At 43.5% G+C, this 17,304-nt stretch overlaps 1 protein-coding gene across 2 annotated transcripts in view; it reads left to right on the top strand.

The window, feature by feature from the left end:
* Positions 1–14,811, top strand: part of TTBK2 (tau tubulin kinase 2) — a 174,373-nt gene extending 159,562 nt beyond the window's left edge. For both annotated transcript variants that reach the window (XM_075532131.1, XM_075532132.1), the window contains 2 exons: positions 1,179–2,458; positions 8,143–14,811. In XM_075532131.1, coding sequence (XP_075388246.1) covers positions 1,179–2,458; positions 8,143–8,605 — 1,743 coding nt within the window. In that variant the 3' untranslated portion in view covers positions 8,606–14,811. The remainder of the gene's footprint in view (positions 1–1,178; positions 2,459–8,142) is intronic.
* The last annotated feature ends 2,493 nt before the right edge of the window (positions 14,812–17,304 follow it).

The raw sequence follows: 17,304 nt of genomic DNA, 5'->3' as shown, positions 1-17,304 counted from the left end.
GTTCAAGTCTACCAGCTGCTCCGTGGGAGAAAGATGAGGTAGACTTTCTATAAGGAGAGATTCGTGGCCTAGGAAACTGTATGGGGCAGTTTTACACTGTCCTATAGGAACAGTGAGTTGAAATCAACGAGATAGCAGTGGGTTGGGCTTGATTTTGGAACAGGCTTCATTTTGAGCTTCATTTTTATTTTTCCTTTCTAGTTGATGTAGTTGACACTTTCTACCTGTCAAGCTTAAACAGATTAGAAGACAGGGCTGCTGACACTGTAGATATCTTTTAAAAGACCATTTTTATTAGATCTTGAATCTTACTCTCATAGAATTGAAATGTTGAAATGTCCTGCGTGGAACGATAGTAGAATTTCACTTTCTCATAGCCCTGTCCTTAAAATAGTAAAGATTGGAAACATTAATAAATACTATGTTTGCTTCAGTTAGATCATATTGGTCTAGGATATGTTAGTAGGAAGATTTAATATCCAAACATTGTTTGAGTGATAGAATTTAAGGGGAATAAAGTACATAGCTTCCATAAATGCATGAAAATGTCAGGCTTTTCCATTTATAATAATTTGTTAATTTTTTTTCCTTTTAAGTATTTGGATTCTGGCATATTCAAAGAAACTTGGAGAAAATTAAGTAAAAGGAACCTTTTATAGATGGCTGGGTAGAGTTAAGAAAGCAAATGGAATCAGTAGTAAGAGAGATTGGTGGGCTGTTAGTGGGACCTGGTAAGTGGCATAACTGTGGGAGGGGCCACGCTACCTGTAGGGACTGTGGCCAGGAGTGGTGGGACGTGGCTACCACAAAAGCTGCAGTCCCTAATGAAGAAGAAGCTGAGAGAATAAGCACGTAGATTCTCTCTCTTCATCTCTCTGATACGCTGTTGCTACCCAACCATTGGCAAACTCAAGTAGCAATTAGAAGGCAAAAGGGCAAAGATGGTACAGTCTGCGGAAGTCGATCGTCCAGGACACAGAGTAGGCGCAGGAAGGAACAGGATGAACCTAGAAGGTGGACTGCCCTGTGCAGTTCCTGAACAATGGAGTTTGACTACCATCCATTTTTATTCCAAATCGTTCCTTATAACTATGAGTTGAGTAGGTCTGGTTAACCACGTGAAGATTTGAACAGAGCATGTCAAACCTCATCTAAAAGTTGTTTTCATTCTCTTACAGGCTACAGTTCCCAGGCCTTCTGCGGCATCCACGCAGTCAACTTCAGGGAGCTTTCACTGTGGTCAGCAGCCAGAAAAGAAAGATCTTCCGCCTGTGGAGCCCACTGTGGAACTGGCTTCTCCAAGGGAGAACTTCTCTGGCTTGGTTGTGACAGAGGGTGAACCTGCTAGTGGAGGAAGTAGAACAGACTTAGGGCTTCAGTTAGATCACATTGGTCATGACATGTTACCCAAGGAAGTGCATATTAGAGAATGTGACAAATCCCAAGACCTCGGACAAAGAGATCTTCTTGACCATAGCAGACTGGTTGTGAGAGAATTTGAGAGTCTCCCTGGAGAAACTGAAGAAAAAAGTATTTTAGGGTCAGATAATGAAAATGAGAAGCTCAGTAAAGGGCAGTGTTGTATTGAGATCTCTCCTCTCCCAGGGGACTTGGTAACTACAGAAAGGGATCACTCAGCTACTACCGAACCTCTTGATAGAACAAAGACACAAATGTTTAGTGTGGTGCCAAATCAGGACAAAAACCATGAGATAATGAGACTTCTGGCAATTGGAACTTCAGAAATTTCTCCAAGAGTCATTGACCCACATGTTGAAGGACAAATAAGCCAGGTGGCAGCAATGCAAAAATGTAAGCTATCCAAGGATGATGACATCAAGAGTGAGGATTTACCAGGTCATCAAGGCGACCTCTCTACTTTTTTGCACCAAGAGGGTAAAAGAGAAAGAATTGCTCCTAAAAATGGAGAGCTGTTTCCTTGTGTTTCAGAGAATGAACATTGTCCCCCATCCCGGAAGGATGTCGTTCGGCCATCCTTTGTAACTAGACATAGCCGAATCCCTGTTTTAGCACAAGAGATCGACTCGGCTCTTGAATCATCTTCTCCTGTCTCTGCAAAGGAAAAGCTCCTGCAAAAGAAAGCTTACCAGCCGGACCTCGTCAAGCTTCTGGTGGAAAAAAGGCAACTCAAGTCTTTCCTTGGTGACCTCTCAAGTGCCTCTGATAAACTGCTAGGGGAAAAGCTAGCTGCTGTTCCGACCTCCTTCTCTGAGGAGGAAGTCTGTACCCCATTTTCAAGATTGGCAGCAGACTCTCACTTGAGCAGGTCAGCTGAAGACAGCTTTCTGTCACCCATCATCTCCCAGTCCAGAAAGAGCAAAATCCCAAGGCCAGTTTCCTGGGCCAATACAGATCAAGTCAGTAGCTCAGCTTCATCTCAGTTCCTGCCTCGGCCACCACCAGGAAAGCCACCAACTAGGCCAGGAGTAGAAGCCAGGTAATGCTGTTGCATGCGTACTATTTTCCTATGTTTTATTGTAATATATTAGTGGCTTTGTTTCTTTTTTGCCTGCTCTGCCAATCCATTTCATTTCTGTCTTCTCCTGATTGTATAGCACACTCTAGTGTAGATGTCAGAGGAATTCAGGTTAATTTTGACTCTCCCACTTTCTAGCAGTGTGAACCTAAATGTCCTCATCTTTAAAATGGGTGAGATCGTGGCCTCATGGTGTGAGGAGAATGAAATAAGGTAACACACATCGAGGGCTGTGCAGTGCTGAGCACACAGGAGAGCTGTGACTTCTCTCCCCAGTGCGTTTTACCACCAACAACAACGAAGCAAAACAAACACTCTGCCATCAGGTCACTTCCACCTTACAGTGACTGACCTGTGTGTCCCAGGGGGATGAGTGCTCCATCAGGTTTTCAGGAGCCGCTGCTGTCTTCTTCCAAGGTCCCTCTGGGTCTATCCAAATCACTCACCTTGTCTTCAGTTAGCCAAGTGCCTAACCATGCACGCCACCCAGGGACTCCTCCACTTTGACCAGATACTCAGTAATTTTCTACACATTTGTAGCTGGAACCTCACCGTAACAAATCTCATTTATGATATCAGGTTCAATGAGGAATGCAGTGTCTATAATTTTATGAATGGGTCCTGTTTATACTGGTTACCGGATTATAATGAATGAAGTCATCAAAAATCTTTAAAAGTCCTCTCTAGGCCCAAGGACGTATGTAGCCACACAGGATAAAGCTAACGCATTTACTGTTTACCATATGGTATGCTTGCTTTTTGAGATCTTTTCATGATACACTTGATCATAGAGTGATTCAGTTTGGGCAAGGGGGGAATGTTTAGAGGGGATAGCTCATTGCTTTCTTGGGAGAAGTTCACAGGGTTATCAAAACAAAAAAACTCAGACCCACCACCATCAGGTTGATTCTGACTTATTGTGACCCTGTTTAGCATTTCCAAGACTGTGAATTGTTATAGAATAGACAGTTTCATCTCAGACCTAACAGTTAGCAATTCAAGGCTTCTCCCACAGCACCTCCAGGGAGCCTTTGTGGGGAGAGGAGGGTCCCCAACAAATCATCACAGGTCCGGTAGGTGCAATTGTACAGCGATAATAAGTAAAGATTATAGTAAAGTTATAAACAGCATGAGGTAGAAGAGAGATTGAATTAATGGAGTCAGACACAATTCATGGTAGCATGCTCACCTCAGCCTCGCTTGGTGGTCCTCGTGGGGGGAGCCCAGCTGCGAGAGCAGGAGAGAGCCCCCATTTTATTGCTAACCAAGGGTTATATCTCCTTAGGGGGCATGATTACAGGTAACCACACATCACTGGAAGGGGCAGTACCATAGGCATACACATCGTAGGAAGGGGATATATGATAGGCGTAAGTGTGACAGGAAGGGGATGAGCTTGGGGTGTGCCTTTGGGAATGGGAAGGTCTAGGGGTATACATGTGACAAGGTGGTGGACCCTAGATTCATAATGGCAGCCTAACCTTGGTCATGCTTGGGCGAGTTTGAACTCTCTGGGGTCTCCTACAAGGAAACAGACAAATACTATCCTTATCAGAAGGGAGTGGGCCCTACTTGCAGGATAAACAGTGGTGTCTGTTTGCTCTAGATGGCTGATAACCCTCAGGGAGAATAACCCCTGATTGTATAGTCATTCGCAAACAGCTAAGTTTGTCATCTATTTGGGGGAGACAAACTGGGAGAAATCCTTCTGTTTCCCACAAGCCTTCACAAGACAGAATGGTTAAGAAAGAGAAAAATTAAAATACTTTTCCTGAAAATCACCATCAATTCCAGACAGTAGAACAGGCCTCCACCTGTTAGAAGACTTGTGAAGGGTGTTAAAATGAGATTCTGTCTATCTCATTACATAGCAGAACAGTTTAGTTTTGACCTGGAGTTTGTGGTCCCAGGGTAACTAAACCTTAGCTTTGAGGTGTCACTGGGCTGAGCACCCAGGAGACTGGTCCTGAAGAAACTGCAGTCATTTAGCTGAGGCGTTTGAAAACGATGCACCCATGAACACTGTTCACTCAGCCCCTTTTCTTCTGCTTGACGTCTGTGCTTAACGGCAATGGAGTCTCTGTGGCTTAAGCTGCTTTGGAATGCAATTCAAAGAAATCTTTTTTATTATTATTTTAATTTATTTTTTCAAAGAACTCTTAATGATCATTTATTACTTAGCAATTTTGTGTGTCCCCTGAATGTAGCACTTTGTAGCAGTAAGTACCATTGTGCCAGCTGTTACAGAGCTGCCCACCCTGAAATTCATCTGAACCTTGGATCTCCTCACTTAGGTCCTAGAAGAAAGGAGTTATTTTTCCACTCAAATTTTACTACATTAAAACCCGTGTAAGACAGAAACCTGTCAAAGAATGAAAATTCAAATAGCTTCCACAAAACAAATGATGGACGAGTGGTGGGTGAGAAAGGACCCTTTCCATGGTGGAAAACTTGCAAGACCCTGGAACACCAGACTCCTGTGGGGTTCTTGCTCTCAGGTTCACACAGCTATGAAGGCAGATGTAACCAAAGGAAGCTGCATGTTGCTTTCGGAATGACAAGGTGGTGGGGAAGAACAGAACAGGTGAAGAGTAACCTATTGCTGGCCCAACGCCAGAGCCTTATGGGTTAGCAAAGCAGACTTATAGGGCAGTGGGACCCAAGCAATGAGTTCAGTCCTCAGTTGGAGCATTTCAGTAGTTCAGTGGGTTACAAATTGGGCATCTATCCACAAACTCACCAGCCACTGGTGAGAAAGATAAGGCTGTCCATTCCTGTAAAGATTGACAGCCTGGGAAACCAACAGGGGCAGTTCTTCTCTGCCTTGTGAGGTCACTCACTGTGAGTGAATTGATTTTGCATTTTGCTGGTCCGTGATGGGCTGGTATGCCTGTGTTCCCTGCAGGTGCTAGAGCTGCTTCTCCTACTTCCTTAGTTAAAGAGTGGGCATTTCAGCAGTTGAAGGTTTAATTTCTTAATCCTAATGGATTCTAGACCCCAACAAAAGCATGAGAGCCCACCAGTCATTTGCTTTGTGGGAAAAAGACGTACAACTCTGCTTCCATAAAGCCATGGAAAGCTGGTGGGGAATTGCTTCTCACTGTGAGGGGATGAGTTGGATTGTTAGCATTTATGTTCCTTCACCCCTTCATCCTTACCATTGAGAGTTCTTGAAATTTCTGTCCAGACCATATTGAAGAGCTGTTCATTGACTCATAGTCTTAACTTGCTCTCTGTGTAAATTACCACCCCGCAATAAAATAACCGTGACAAGGATTTTTAAATGGCACAAATATATAATTACAAAGAGAGAGGCCCTCTCATAACCTACTCAAGCATATGTAAACATGTAGGGTCCGGTAGTAATACTACTCTATATGTGACTTTTTAAACCTATCTTGGGCATTTTTCCATGTTGGTATATGTAGATTTATCTCACTCTTTGAAAGAGTATTCTATAATAACTCATGGTATAAATTATTAAACTATTTCTATATTAATAGACATTCAAGTGGTTTCCAGATTTTTTTTCTTATCAACAGTGCAGCAGTGAAAAACCTTATATATTGTTTTCAGCACCTTTGTCCATATTTTTAGAAAACAGAGGTCTAAAAACAATTACTATGGTGTGCATGCTTATGATTTTTATATATTCAAAATGCTCTCTCAAAAAAGTTACCCTAGTGATTTATCCTCACATCAACTGTATGTGAGCTTGCTTCTCCACATGCTTGAGATTATATATCACCTAAAGTTTGGTGGGGAGATATTTGGCAAGCAGGTTATCTTATTGTTTTATTGGGTATTTGTAATTATTAATTCCTCTGTCTAAACGTCTTGAAGATATTTTATTCTCCTCTGTGCCTTATCTTGGAACTTGATTTATGTTGCTTTTTGCTTCATAGGAGCATTTACTGTTCATGGAACTGGATATTATTTATGGTTTTATATCATGCAGTGGAAAGCCCCCGTTTAAAAACAAAATCTTCTAGTACCGTTCTTTTATAATTTTGTGTCTTTATCCAAAGCCTGAACCTGTTAGGACAGAAGTGTGTCAGAAAAACACAGCAGAAATACTTTCCACTGAAATTAAGCAATAGAAAAGTGGTAAGGCTACACTGTGCACACAGCAGACAACTTGTGAAGCCCAGCAAGGCAAGGCAGTACTACTGTGGCGTTCTGACTGACTTCCCCCAGGTCTCCCTGTGTCTGGTCTGAAGTTGGTGATATCCCATTGAAACATAAGTACCTTTTTGGATCCAGTGCTATGCTCCATTGGATTATTTGTCTAGTCATTTATTGGTTGCTTAATTACCATGGTTTTATTATTGGGGGGGACCCTATGGCCCTTATCATCATGTTTTGCAGTATCACCACTATTTTTGTAGGTTACAAAACACTTATATTTTCACTTTGTATGAGACCTTTAGGCCAAACCAGAAAGATATGGGGGGCAAAGAAAACATTACTATTCATATGAAAACCCTCTAGATTTAGAATCTGAGACCCAGGCTCAAATTGCCAGTAAGAAAAGCAGTCGGCCTCACCTCAGCTTTCCTGTTGTCAAGACCAAAAGCTGAGGCCCACAAGGAACCAATAACCACTCTTTTGTTTTGGACATTAACTATAGTTTTATTAACAACGGTTGAAATATACTTTAATCTGTCGTTCCTGATTTCCTTAAGTGCAGGTCACGTTGAACACTTACACTAAGGGGTTGTGTGTGTGTGTGTGTGTGTGTGTGCGCATGTGTATAAAATTCCAGTCCTAGAAGCCTATGGTTTGATAGGTACTCGATACAAGTAAATCAGTTAATCCTGAAATTAGAAGCAGACACCTGCTGGTAGGAGGAGAGGGCAGTAGCGTCACAGAAGTGCGAGCTGCACTATTGCGCCGGATCTGCCCAGCCACCCTGTGAGGGAGGTGCATTCCCACTGAGAGCTAGGAGACTTAAGGTTTCCAGGGCCAGTACCTAGCATGTGAAAGAGTAATTCATCCTGAACACAAGGAGGCTTAAACAGTTTCATGGACAAATGGAGTTAAAAGATCATGGAATTTAAAAAAACAGAACATAGAATTTCCCCCTTGTGTTTGCTTTTTCTCTCTCTTTTTATTGTTTTTTTGGTGAAAATTACACCACAAATTAGGTTCCCATCTAACAATTGTTATACATATTGTTAAGTGGCCCAGGTGACACAGTTAAGTGTATGGCAGCTGACCAAATGGTCAGCAGTTGAAGCCCACCAGCCATTCCACAGGACAAAGATGAGGCAGTCTGTTCCCATGAAGCTTGACAGTCTCTAAAGCCCAAAGGAGCAGTTTGACTCTCTACTATGGGTTACTATGAGTCAGAGTCAAGTCAGTGGCAGTGGCCCTGGTAGCTTATAGATATTTTTCAGTGTGGCAGCTTTCTCATAGTGTCAGTTTTTATTACTGTAGCTTCCCTGTCCTCCCCTCTCCTTTATTTTCTCATCTTTGCTTTAAGGTAAATATTGCCCATTTGATCGTTCTCATATTTGAAGGAACTCATGATATTGTTTATGATGTATTTTCTGATTTTATATAAATCATACACGATTGGAGACATTGTGACGTTTTAGATCGGCTTGAATTAAAATGAAAATAATTATTTCTGTTTTCTTAAGACTACGCAGATATAAAGTTCTAGGGAGTAGCAATTCCGACTCTGACCTTTTCTCCCGTCTGGCCCAAATTCTTCAAAATGGATCTCAGAAACCCCGGAGCAATACTCAGAGCAAGAGCCCAGGATCTCCCCACAACCCAAAAACACCACCCAAGAGTCCAGTTGTCCCTCGCCGAAGTCCCAGTGCCTCTCCTCGAAGCTCTTCCTTGCCTCGCACGTCTAGTTCCTCACCATCTAGGGCTGGACGGCCCCACCATGACCAGAGGAGTTCATCCCCACATCTGGGGAGAAGCAAGTCACCCCCAAGCCACTCAGGCTCCTCTTCTTCCAGGAGGTCCTGCCAGCAGGAGCACTGCAAGCCCAGCAAGAACGGCCTCAAAGGATCTGGCAGCCTCCACCACCACTCCGCCAGCACCAAAACCCCTCCAGGGAAGAATAAGTCAGCCAGTAAACTCAGCAGATAGGAGCTGGGCTGCATCTCTCTGAAAGGTGTGAGATCTTCCTCCTCCACCTGATGCATGTTGTGTCCCTGTACTGTCTATTTAAAAAATCAGTGTTGATCTTCATTTGCAAAAACAGTAACATGATAAATTATTTATAAGAAGACATAACTAGGTGATAAGGAATTACCAATGGTAGGCAGCAAGCAGGTCAGGCACGAAGGCCTTTACATAGGAAGGGGCAACCCAGCAAATCCCAGGGGGCGCTTTCATTGGTTTACCGGCCTTTGGAACAAAAGAGTTGAGGGTAGGAGATAAAACAGAATTTAAAGATTTAGCCCAATTTTTTTAAGGCTCTCCTCAAAGATGATATATAGCAAAGTGAAGCTTATTTTGATATTTTCACTCAAACTTCCCAACCTTGGAGAGTCAGGATTGGTCGGCCATGGGAGTCTGTGTAAGAAGGCTGCTGCGGGGCCCCAGATTGCTGGGGTACTTTTAACCCGTGCATTTCTCTGGGGTGTTGAGAATTCACACTGTTACCTTGCCTCCTCCCTGGTATCCTCTCTGGATTTCTCCTTTTAAAGTTAGTGTGCTTCACCTGATCCAATCTCTCCCCTTCCCTCTTCACAATATTAATGTACTTTTAGCAGTACATGCTGGGAATTTCAACTCCCAACTACCTTTTTGAATCCCCTTATATTTTTCTTGGAGTACCATTTCCTAACCCAGTACATTTTTACTCCTAAAAATAACTGAGAAACTTTGGTAAACAAAGAAAAAGTCTAAATAGAGGTGCTTTAGGGAGAGAGGGACAGAGTATGGAAGAAGCTTGTCCTGCCATCCCTGCTGTTTCCTCCCACAGAAGGGAACTGACCAGAGGAGACCTTGCTTCCTCAGGTCTTTTCAGGACAAACTCTCTGAAACCACCTCCAAGAGGACGCCTGGAAGCGCCAGGTGTGTAGAATGTGGCTTTATGCTTTTAGCAGTCAAGAAAGCAAGCAATTAGGTTGTTGAGGCTTATAATAGTCAAGAGTGCATTTTATACATTTATCCATAAGGAATGAATATCTTCAGAAATAAATTTAGGCTAACTATGTCTCAATGTTTTATGACTTACTTCTTCTGTACTTTAGTTTGATTTCCATGTAATCTCAGTTTATGAAGCTGTAAGAGGGATTTTATTTGTTCTAATCTCACCCTTTTGTTAATAGGAATCAAGCAAAATGAAATGATATTCCAGATTTTGAAAATGGTCTCTCTTAAATTCTCCAGGTGTTTCGTGTTGTAAAGACCTTATTAAGGTCAGATAAATTGGTCTGCTTGCTGTTGAAATTTGCTTTCCAGCAAACATCTGCTTTCTTGTTGACCTTGTGTTTGCTGCCAATCCTAATATGGTTCCATTGGGGTGGGATGGGGGCGGGGGGAGGAAAGAGAGAAAAATATTTCCTCGCCATGTGAACATACCCTGATGCTGCATCAAAGCTGCCCTGAAGCTGCCCTGAACTGATTTGGTTCTCTTTCTCTGTGGTGAACTTTTTAAAAACAAACTCAAAACACTATTGAGGCATATATGGTCTCCCATAGGAAATGCGTAGTGCGGAATTTTAATTTCTGGTTTCAAGCACTGCAGAGGAATGCAGTAGATAAAACATATTTGCTATTTAACTTAAGCAACTGTATTATTGGAAGGCCAGTCCTCTGTATTATTTGTATAATAGTTGCTCTAACACTACTTGCATGTCACCATGGTAAATGATATATTTATAAATATATAGGGAGACATATGCTTATATGAACTCATTCTTTCTCATTCTCCATTTGTAATTTAAGATAACAGATGGTAACAATCCTTTTCTATTGGGTGCCTCACGGGTACTTGGGCCTTGACTAACTTCATCTTCTGAAAAAGGGTTCTTGGCATGCGCTGCCTCCCCTATGTGACGCCAGAGTCGGCGGTCCTGAACAAGCCAAGATAGAGTATTTCATTTTCATGTGGAGGAGACTTCAAGAGGGGAACAATGACTGAGGCATGCTTGCAATACTGGTTCAAAGAGATGTCATATCAGTCACCTGGGTTTGTCCTTGACACCACCCTTCCATAGCTCAGCTGGTAGAGCGGGGGACTGTAGACTACAGTAACATAGGTTTGTCCTTACGGTTAGAGTGGATAAGCTGGGATGAAAATCATGGTTCCGACATCAAGAATGTTTAAGAAAGTGTCTTTAAAGTTTCCGTCTGGTTGGTTTTCTCACCTCACTTTTCTTTTCCTGAAGGTGGTGGGGGAGTCACCTACAGTTCAGGACTGCGCTCCCCTCTCCCCCTTTGCATTAGCTGAGGGTGCTGAAAGTAGCCCGCTGCAAGCCCTCACTCCTCGCATGTGCACGCACCGTGGGGTGCGTGGGTCATTGGTTTCTCACTGGCATCTCTGCCGGCAACTGAAAACGGACCCGCAAAGGCAGTGTGGCAACAGCTTGCTTTCTTTTTGGCTCCTCCCTTTTTCTACCAATCTTTCCACTGTGTTACCCCATTTCTAGCAGTAAGTTCTAAATCTCAGAGATACACAGTCTCCTAATTATATTTTATTTTGCATGTAGAGGAAAGATGTTTCAGCTCTTACTTTTAAAAGGAAACATTACTAATGATATCTTATGTACCACTAGATCTGCTCCAAAGCGCTGCCCTGCATAGAGATTTGCTTTGTGCTCTTCACAAACAGAGGCGTGCTTAGACGTTAGGTGTCTCTCAGGCTAAATCTACAAGTAGCGGCAGCCCTGGACAAAGAAAGCACTTTGGGCACAAAGATTTTGGGTTTTGTTTCATTTTAGAAGCACAATGTAGAGAACGAGTTATTTACTATTATTTATTTTTGGTGTTTATTTTAGTAATGCTTTATTTCAGATTTAAATGACAACCAGATAATTCCAAGTAATCAAAAACCACCTTAATTATTCTGAAGGGGTGGGGCCTAGCCATCCATCAAAATCAAACCAAATTATAAGTCCTATGGGGCAGAAGGTAAATTGTCTTTTGAAGATCACGTGCCTGACTCCTCCTAGCAAAGCAGAGTGACTGACTGGCTAGTCACACCTGCCCTTCCCACCCTTCTCTACTCGCTCCATGTTGGGGGTTGGCTCTGTAGGCAATTTAGTAGCCAAATAGCTAGTTATCTATGTTTCCATATAAAAAGTATCATAGGATTAAAGAATTAGGTGGAGCCAGAGATTGGAATTAGCAACAGGCTCAACCCCTTTAGGTAGCATTCATCAGACCTCTAGGACCTACGAACTTGTTGAAATATAAAACTTCCACATAGTAATTTTTTTGTTTTATATGCACACCTTAAAAGGCATTTCATTCCAATGTGTAGTGAGTAAAGGAGGACAGTTGGGCCATATCAAGTGTAATCGTCAAGCACAGATTCTGAGCATCTTGGGATGTTAAGAGTTAGGCAAGCCACTCTGATTTTCCGCTCTGGTGTGCAAGGTACAGGGAGTGTGCTAGTGGCAGAGTTAGCTAGTTTTGGATTTTTTTAAAGTTGCATGTTGTGAATTTTTTTTGTAAAAGTTGCCGAGATACCCAAGCTCTAGATAAGTAGCAAAATGGTCATTGCGACTCACTGTCATCACTACCCACTGTATAACCTTGCTTTAAAATACGAGGCAAACCTCCGCTGCGTACTGTACTGGTGGTGCACAGTGGAATAGGCTCCTGGCCACTCTGGGGACTTGGGAGTCTTCAGTAGTCATCCGAGTCTTTCTAGGCCACAGATTTTTCATGCTTACATTTCTGTGGTTGCATCCCCAAGGAAAAAGCATACATGGCGCATGTTTTCTAACCCAGACACAGGTAGTCACAACCCTAGCCAGTTCTTCTCTACCCAGCAGCTTTCCCTTGAAAGCAAATGCTCTTTCCCAAGAGCAGAGGAGTGCTCGTTCTAGGAGCTACATTCCTTATCTGACATAAGAAATTGTTGAGAGAAACCGGTTACAGAATTCGTACTTTAATGACTTAGGGAAAAGATGCATTTCACGCTGGCTATTTGAAAATATATTTGTAGGTAACTTTAGACTTAATGTTGGAGATAAAAGTTTTTCACACTTTAAAGCCTTTGTTTTCATTCCTTTCTATCACAGCATACCACATTAGAGAATCTATTCTTGGTTATGTTCATGTGTTTTGGAATTAAGTTGCTTGCTGAAATTCTCTGTTAGAGAGGCTGCCTGTTTGTTTACCCACCGTGCAGGAGATTAGGCATGGTGCCTAACAGTACCTGAATCCCCGAGGAAATAGACTGGTGGAGGACAAAGGCATCAACTCTCTTGAGTTTGGCTCTATAGACAGTACAGTAGTGGAAAATCGCTGCTTATCTGTGTTTTAATAATGAAAAGTACAGGTGTCTATTTAGACCTTAATTTAGAGAAGGGAGAAAGAGATAGGTCGTCCTTAGATTGTATCATAGAATACAGTGCACGGACAATCCCAGAAGGTTGTCAAGACACCACTTCCTAGCCAATAGACTCCTGGTTTGTGCCCGGAGAACGTGGGAACCAAGTGGAGATGGCTATCACTGGGTATTCTCAGCACTTAGAGACCTTTCACACAGGGAAACCTGGGAGCCTGCTGCCGAATCTGTTGCCCAACCATGGCATGGCTTGGGAGACTCTGCCAGAAGTACCCGAGGAATCTTGAGTTCTTAGGTAAGTCAGGACATAGTCAAGGATTCCCTTTCACTTAAATGAGAATTTGGATGTTACAACTTCATTCCCTGGCTGGCCAGGGAATGCTGACATTAAAGTCTTGCCCACTCAAGACCCTTTATAATTTAGTTGTGATTGTCTCTCTGTGAAGCAATTTCTGTCCCTACTTAAAAAATATCTAAACCTGACATTTCTTATTCCTCTTGAGAAAGTTTGGATTCGAATAATCATGTGGGGAGAGAAAGATCATCTTGAGATGACCCATGACCCCAAGGCACTGAAGACTAGTAACCACTTGGTCAGCATATCAAAGAAATGAAGCCTTTCTCTTCCGTGAAATCTTGTAGGCTCACAGGTTTCTGCTCTGTCTTTACTCACAAGTGACAGTGTGTGTCGTTTGTTTGTGATGCTGCCCACTCCTCCCAGACACCCTCGACCAGGCAAATAGGATCACCATGACTTCGGCCCAACTAAGCAGATGTGTCTGAGGCTGTGATCTTTAGGGTTCCTCACTCACCTAATTTTGCACACTGATGATGGATAGGATTGTCCTCTTCTCAGATTGCTCCATATGGTATGTGTTCACATATACATTGACTCAATCAAGTTTTATATAGACTACTTTTGCCATATGCTGTTGCTCCCCCATCCCCACACCCTTATAAGAAAAATTTTAAATCTTTAAAAAGCCCCCAAAGCACTTCACCTTCCCTGGTCTGTCTGGGTGCTCTTCACGCACCAGCACAGGGTGAAAGGCTACCAGAGTGTAATGTGATTTATTTTAGGGAGCTATCCGGGAACATGAAAGCCCCTTGGATTTTTTCCAGAAGCATTTTGTTTTTAAACAGTTCATCAGATAAATAAACTCATTCACTAAGCAAAAAAGGCATTCAGAAATACAACGATAAAGTACGGGAACTGCCTCCTTGGGACTCTGAGATTAGATGGAGTGACGTAGGCTTGCCGAGGCCCTGGTTTCTCTCAGGTGCACAGGGCCTGGCCCTCCCCTGGACACCTTTCCTAAACTAGCCAGTGCTGATTGCATTGGGCCATTGTATGCTGCTAGTATTTTAAGAAAAAAAGGGGGGTGAGGGGGGAGCATCTAGTTTTGAAGTAGAAATCTTTACTAAATTATTAGCCGTTGGCAACTGTTAAATCAGATTTAGCCACAAATCAGAATTCTCTCTTGTTGAGCAGGACTAGCGGGTTAGAATAGATGACTTCAGTAAGTCTACGTTTCTCCCCCTCGCCCCTCTTCTCCATGAAAGCAGAGAGATAAGAAAATGCCTTTAAAGGTATTGTGTGTCCCTTCCCCTCCAACCTTCCCCTTTGATGTGCTTTGCTCAGGCAACCAAGGACAGAGTATTGGCAGAAACATGGAGTGCGTTTGTATAGATCATCTGTACATAAAAGTGTAATTATTTATTTAATTTTCCCATTTGTATCATATTAAAGCTTTGTACAGTGTTTTAAGTTTTGTTTTAAAATTATTTTGTATTTTATTTTTATAATCTAGTAATAAAAGATTCATTCCGCATGCAAACTCCAATTCTATTTGTGTGATGGTTTGGATTTTAAATGTGAGATGCTTTTTCTCCAATTAAAAAAAAAAGTGAATACACCAGAAGGTACAAGATCAACAGGAAACAAACTGTTACCATAAATACAGGAGCGCATTCAGAAGTGACCTAGAAAAAGACAGCACTGGACTGACTAGATAGACGCTAGGTGAGCAGGGTTGCTGCTGGTAAGAAACGGCTTATGGAAATGAGAAGATGCTTCCCCTTGTAATACAATTCGAAGTGTTAAAAACTCTGTCCTTATATCACGGTGTGGAGGTACTTTCCCTTCCCGCAGCAAACGCCTCTGTGCGCCCTGTGCCCCTCCTTTGAAGGAGCGGAAACCAATGGGTCATTCCCGTGGCGCTGCTGCAGCCCTCCTTCCCTGTTCCCCTCAGCCTGGAATGCTACTACCATCTGTCCTGGGCTTTTCCTGATTTCTCACTCAGCCCAGGTGGCTGTGTGGGTTAGGCATTGGGGCTGCTGCTACCCCACAAGGTTAGCCGTGTGAAACCAGCAGCTGCTGCTCCGCAGAAAGTTGGTTTGTTCTGGTTAAGTTTGGAAACCCAAGAGTTAACTTTGGAAACCCAAAATCCACAGAGGCCAAGGGAATCTATGGTCCTGAGAAAGCACCAACCACATTTTTAAAAACCTTTTTAAAGAACTAACTCAGGCTTCCAGAAATTAATCAAGAATATGTCTATTGACATCTCAACCACGAAAGTAGTTGAATTAACCTGAGAGAAACCTTCCCCACTGCCGTCAAGTTGATTTCGAGCTAGGGTTTCGGAGCCATTTGTAAATCTGAGTGGCTAATGGGCCGAAACCGCTGGCGTTGCAGTTAGCAGCCCAACACATTGCTGCGAGGTGACTGAAACCCATCTGCTTCTCTGCTGGAGAAAGATGAGCCTGCTCGTACCTGTCAAGACTGACGGTCTCAGAAACCCAAAGGAGCAGTTCTCCTTTCCCTACAGGGTCACTGGGAGTCAGAATCACTCAATGGCACTATTATTACGTCATGTAAAGGAGTGATTCTGTGTGCAGGGTGACCCAGGCACTTTAAGGGTGACTGAGCTGGGGATTATAAAAGGACGCAAGCCTTGCGTTTTAAATGGTCACTGAGTTGATGGTTAGTACAGGGAAGCCTATAGGTGCCACTTGGGCCTGGCAGTTGAAAATACTATTGAGAAAGACATGGTAAAAATTGACTCCGAGGAGGCCTGGTGGTGATGTGATTAGTGCTGGGCTGTGGTTCGAAAGGTCAGCAGTTCCAATCCCCGCCACTCCTCAGAAGAAAGATAGGGCTTTCTACTCCGGTGACGAGTTACATAAGAAAAATTTTTAAATTGTATGAATCTTAAACCCATCAGCCTGATCCAGCCCCAAGGAGCTAGGGCTGATGAGTGTGGGAAAGGTCCTTAGTCTGAACTGCAGGGAAGTGTGTGTGTGGACTCTCCAACTTGCAATTGGTACCCGTTTGACCTCTGTTGGCGGGAGGGAGCTGCGCTGACCACATCCCAACCAAATGAAAAGAGAAGGCAGCTCAGATCATTTACCGTGCTGCTCAAGACAACTCTCCTTATTGATGTAGAAGCTCTAAGTTCTAACTAGAATGTTCATTTCAAAGAACATACTTATCTCGTCCGAGTATTGAGGTAATTTAGTATTTGGAGATCTCAAATGGGGGAGTGGTAACGGCATGAAGTGGGTGGCTTACAAGATTTTCATGAGTGTCTTTAGTCTCAACATGACCCCAGTGAGTTATGTACTGAATGGTTTCCACTTCTGATGGGTCTGAAGAAAAAGTGGGAAAAGATTGATAGGATTATATGCTACAGGTATAAGTGACTACTCGCAATGTTGTAAAGATTTGTAATTGTAGAATATGTAGCTGAAAGGGAAGGGAGCGGTTAAGTTTTCATGTATGAAAGAAGCAAAGACTAGAAGAGCCAAAAGGACTCCTTTGTGTAACCAGAGTGGCGGAGGGTCTTTCATGCCATGTCCTTGGTGGTTGTACCTTGGTACCAAGTATATTAAATCCATTCTTCCATGGTCGAAAAAAAAAGTTACATCCTTTGAAACTCACTTAGGGCAGTTCTACCCTGCCCTACCACATCGACTCTGGCAGGGGAATTTTTAGGGCCGAGACAATTAAATCTAGAAAGTAAGCTGGTGTACGATTTCGGAGAATTGTTCACCGTTTACAGCCTCGCGCTCTCCCGGGCCCCGGATCGCCCACCCGCTGCACCCACGACTCCCTTTCGAATCCAGGCGCGTCGCCCTGGAGTCCCGGCCGCCCCGCCCGGGCCTCGCCGCCATTCGCGGACTGGAGCCTAAGCCGCGGCCCGGAGAAGCCCCGCCCCTCGGGCCCCGCCCCTCGGCCCAACGGTCGCGCCACGGCGCCAGCCCCGCCCCTCCCTGGCCGCCCGCGGCGCGCCCGCGCCTGCGCAGTCGTCCCGCAGCG

The sequence above is a fragment of the Tenrec ecaudatus genome, chromosome 14, assembly GCF_050624435.1.
Source record: "Tenrec ecaudatus isolate mTenEca1 chromosome 14, mTenEca1.hap1, whole genome shotgun sequence".
NCBI classification, from domain to species: domain Eukaryota; kingdom Metazoa; phylum Chordata; class Mammalia; order Afrosoricida; family Tenrecidae; genus Tenrec; species Tenrec ecaudatus.
The sequence above is the reverse complement of the archived record's forward strand: the minus strand, read 5'-3'. Positions and strand labels throughout refer to the sequence as shown.